The sequence below is a fragment of the Penaeus monodon genome, chromosome 22 (genome assembly GCF_015228065.2).
Source record: "Penaeus monodon isolate SGIC_2016 chromosome 22, NSTDA_Pmon_1, whole genome shotgun sequence".
Classification (NCBI taxonomy): domain Eukaryota; kingdom Metazoa; phylum Arthropoda; class Malacostraca; order Decapoda; family Penaeidae; genus Penaeus; species Penaeus monodon.
In genome coordinates this window covers 25,714,557-25,716,121 of record NC_051407.1, presented here as the reverse complement: position 1 = coordinate 25,716,121, position 1,565 = coordinate 25,714,557, and the positions used below count along the sequence as shown (strand labels likewise).

At 35.8% G+C, this 1,565-nt stretch overlaps 1 protein-coding gene across 1 annotated transcript in view; it reads right to left on the bottom strand.

The window, feature by feature from the left end:
- The window catches only part of LOC119587377 (dedicator of cytokinesis protein 4-like), a 46,579-nt gene that overhangs the window by 7,046 nt on the left and 37,968 nt on the right, over nucleotides 1-1,565 (bottom strand). The window contains exons 31-33 of the mRNA XM_037936121.1: nucleotides 1,365-1,523; nucleotides 969-1,151; nucleotides 40-204 (exon numbers count right to left, since the gene is read on the bottom strand). Of these exons, the coding sequence (XP_037792049.1) occupies nucleotides 40-204; nucleotides 969-1,151; nucleotides 1,365-1,523 (507 nt within the window). The remainder of the gene's footprint in view (nucleotides 1-39; nucleotides 205-968; nucleotides 1,152-1,364; nucleotides 1,524-1,565) is intronic.

Genomic DNA, 1,565 nt, shown 5'->3' with positions numbered 1-1,565 from the left:
ATCATTATAACAATAACCATCATCACAAACTTCTCTCACCTGATCTGATATGAGGACCTTGAGTCTATTAACATGATCTGCGTACTCAGGATATACAACCAGGTAGTCGGGCCCAAAGAAGGCATCCTGGTACTTTGCAATCCCTCCATTAACAGCTGCATCAATGGTGCCTTGAAGCCTCATTGTGAAGGGCTGAATGTTATCCTATGTGGGAAAAATTGTTTGCCGTGATTGTTGACGTTATTAAAAGACGTGGAAGGAATCTGGGAGAATTTTGATGGAGGTTTTAGTTTCTAGTTGCATTAGGATCATCTATACAGTCGCATAATGGAACTACCGCTGGAATTTCTCAAATTGTAAATTGTATTCCAGGTCTGGAGTATAAGTGGACATCATAAATCTAAACACGAAATAACCTGAATGAGAAGCTTAAGCAGCTAGACATAAACACTGTATGTTACACCATCGAGTACATCTCAATAAAACTAATTATGCATTAAATACTAGATGATCACAAATTACCATTATGGGAATATGATATCTAAATAGATACTTATGTATACTAAACCACATGGATACAGTACAATGTCTAGTGCAGTGCAGAAATATCTTGTTGAAAATGAATCCCTATAGTTGTTACAAACAATAAGAAGTTTTAAATATAAGATACCAAGGATATTGGCTACAAAAAATGAGATTAATATTCCGTGCCAAATTTAAACTATAAGCCATGTGATTAAAAATCTGTGCAAAATTTAAAAGAAATTACAACATACATAATCTGAAGCAGGTACCTACTACAAAGTGAAGTGTTAATGATAACCTCTCAAACTTGTTAGAAAGTCACAATTACAGTAATAAAATATTTACAACACTAACACAGAAACAGAGGGATGATCTTAATGGAGAAGCTTCCACATTATCAATGAACAATGACTGAGGTAACTGTGATTCCTTTCAATACATACCTGAGGGTTGGCACGATAGTGCTGCATAACTTGGCGAATCTGCTTGTTATTGCGTTCCACAGTTTCACAAGCATACTGAGGTGGACACAACTGTTCTATCCTTTGTTCAACTACCTCAAACCACTTGAGGATACCAGGCAGCTCACATTCAGTTGTGTATGTAGTTCTTTCGATCCATAAGTTCTGGTATTTATTTGCAAAGATTAGTAATAATGGGGACTGTTCACCCAAGAATTATACGGAAACTATATTTACTGGCAAATAACACTAAACCTTTCATAAATAATTTTCACTCTTCATTTAAATTTTGAGCTTGTACATCAAAATGAAAAAATACGAAAACTATTTTTCTTATTACACCTCAAGCTCTAAAGCTAAAAAATTCTTTCTTCTTACCTTGAACTCATTCTCTTTATCTGCCGGTCCACGGTATGTTGGCCTGTCATACACAAAGTGGCGGACGTGGTTCACAGTGTAATATTTGAGAATTCTTTCATCAACTTCAATGCCCTCAAACTTGGGATTTGGCTCTGGGACTGCCTTCACAGCACAGATCTGTAAGGATCAATTTAATACTGCAGTTTTGGAAACAATGAC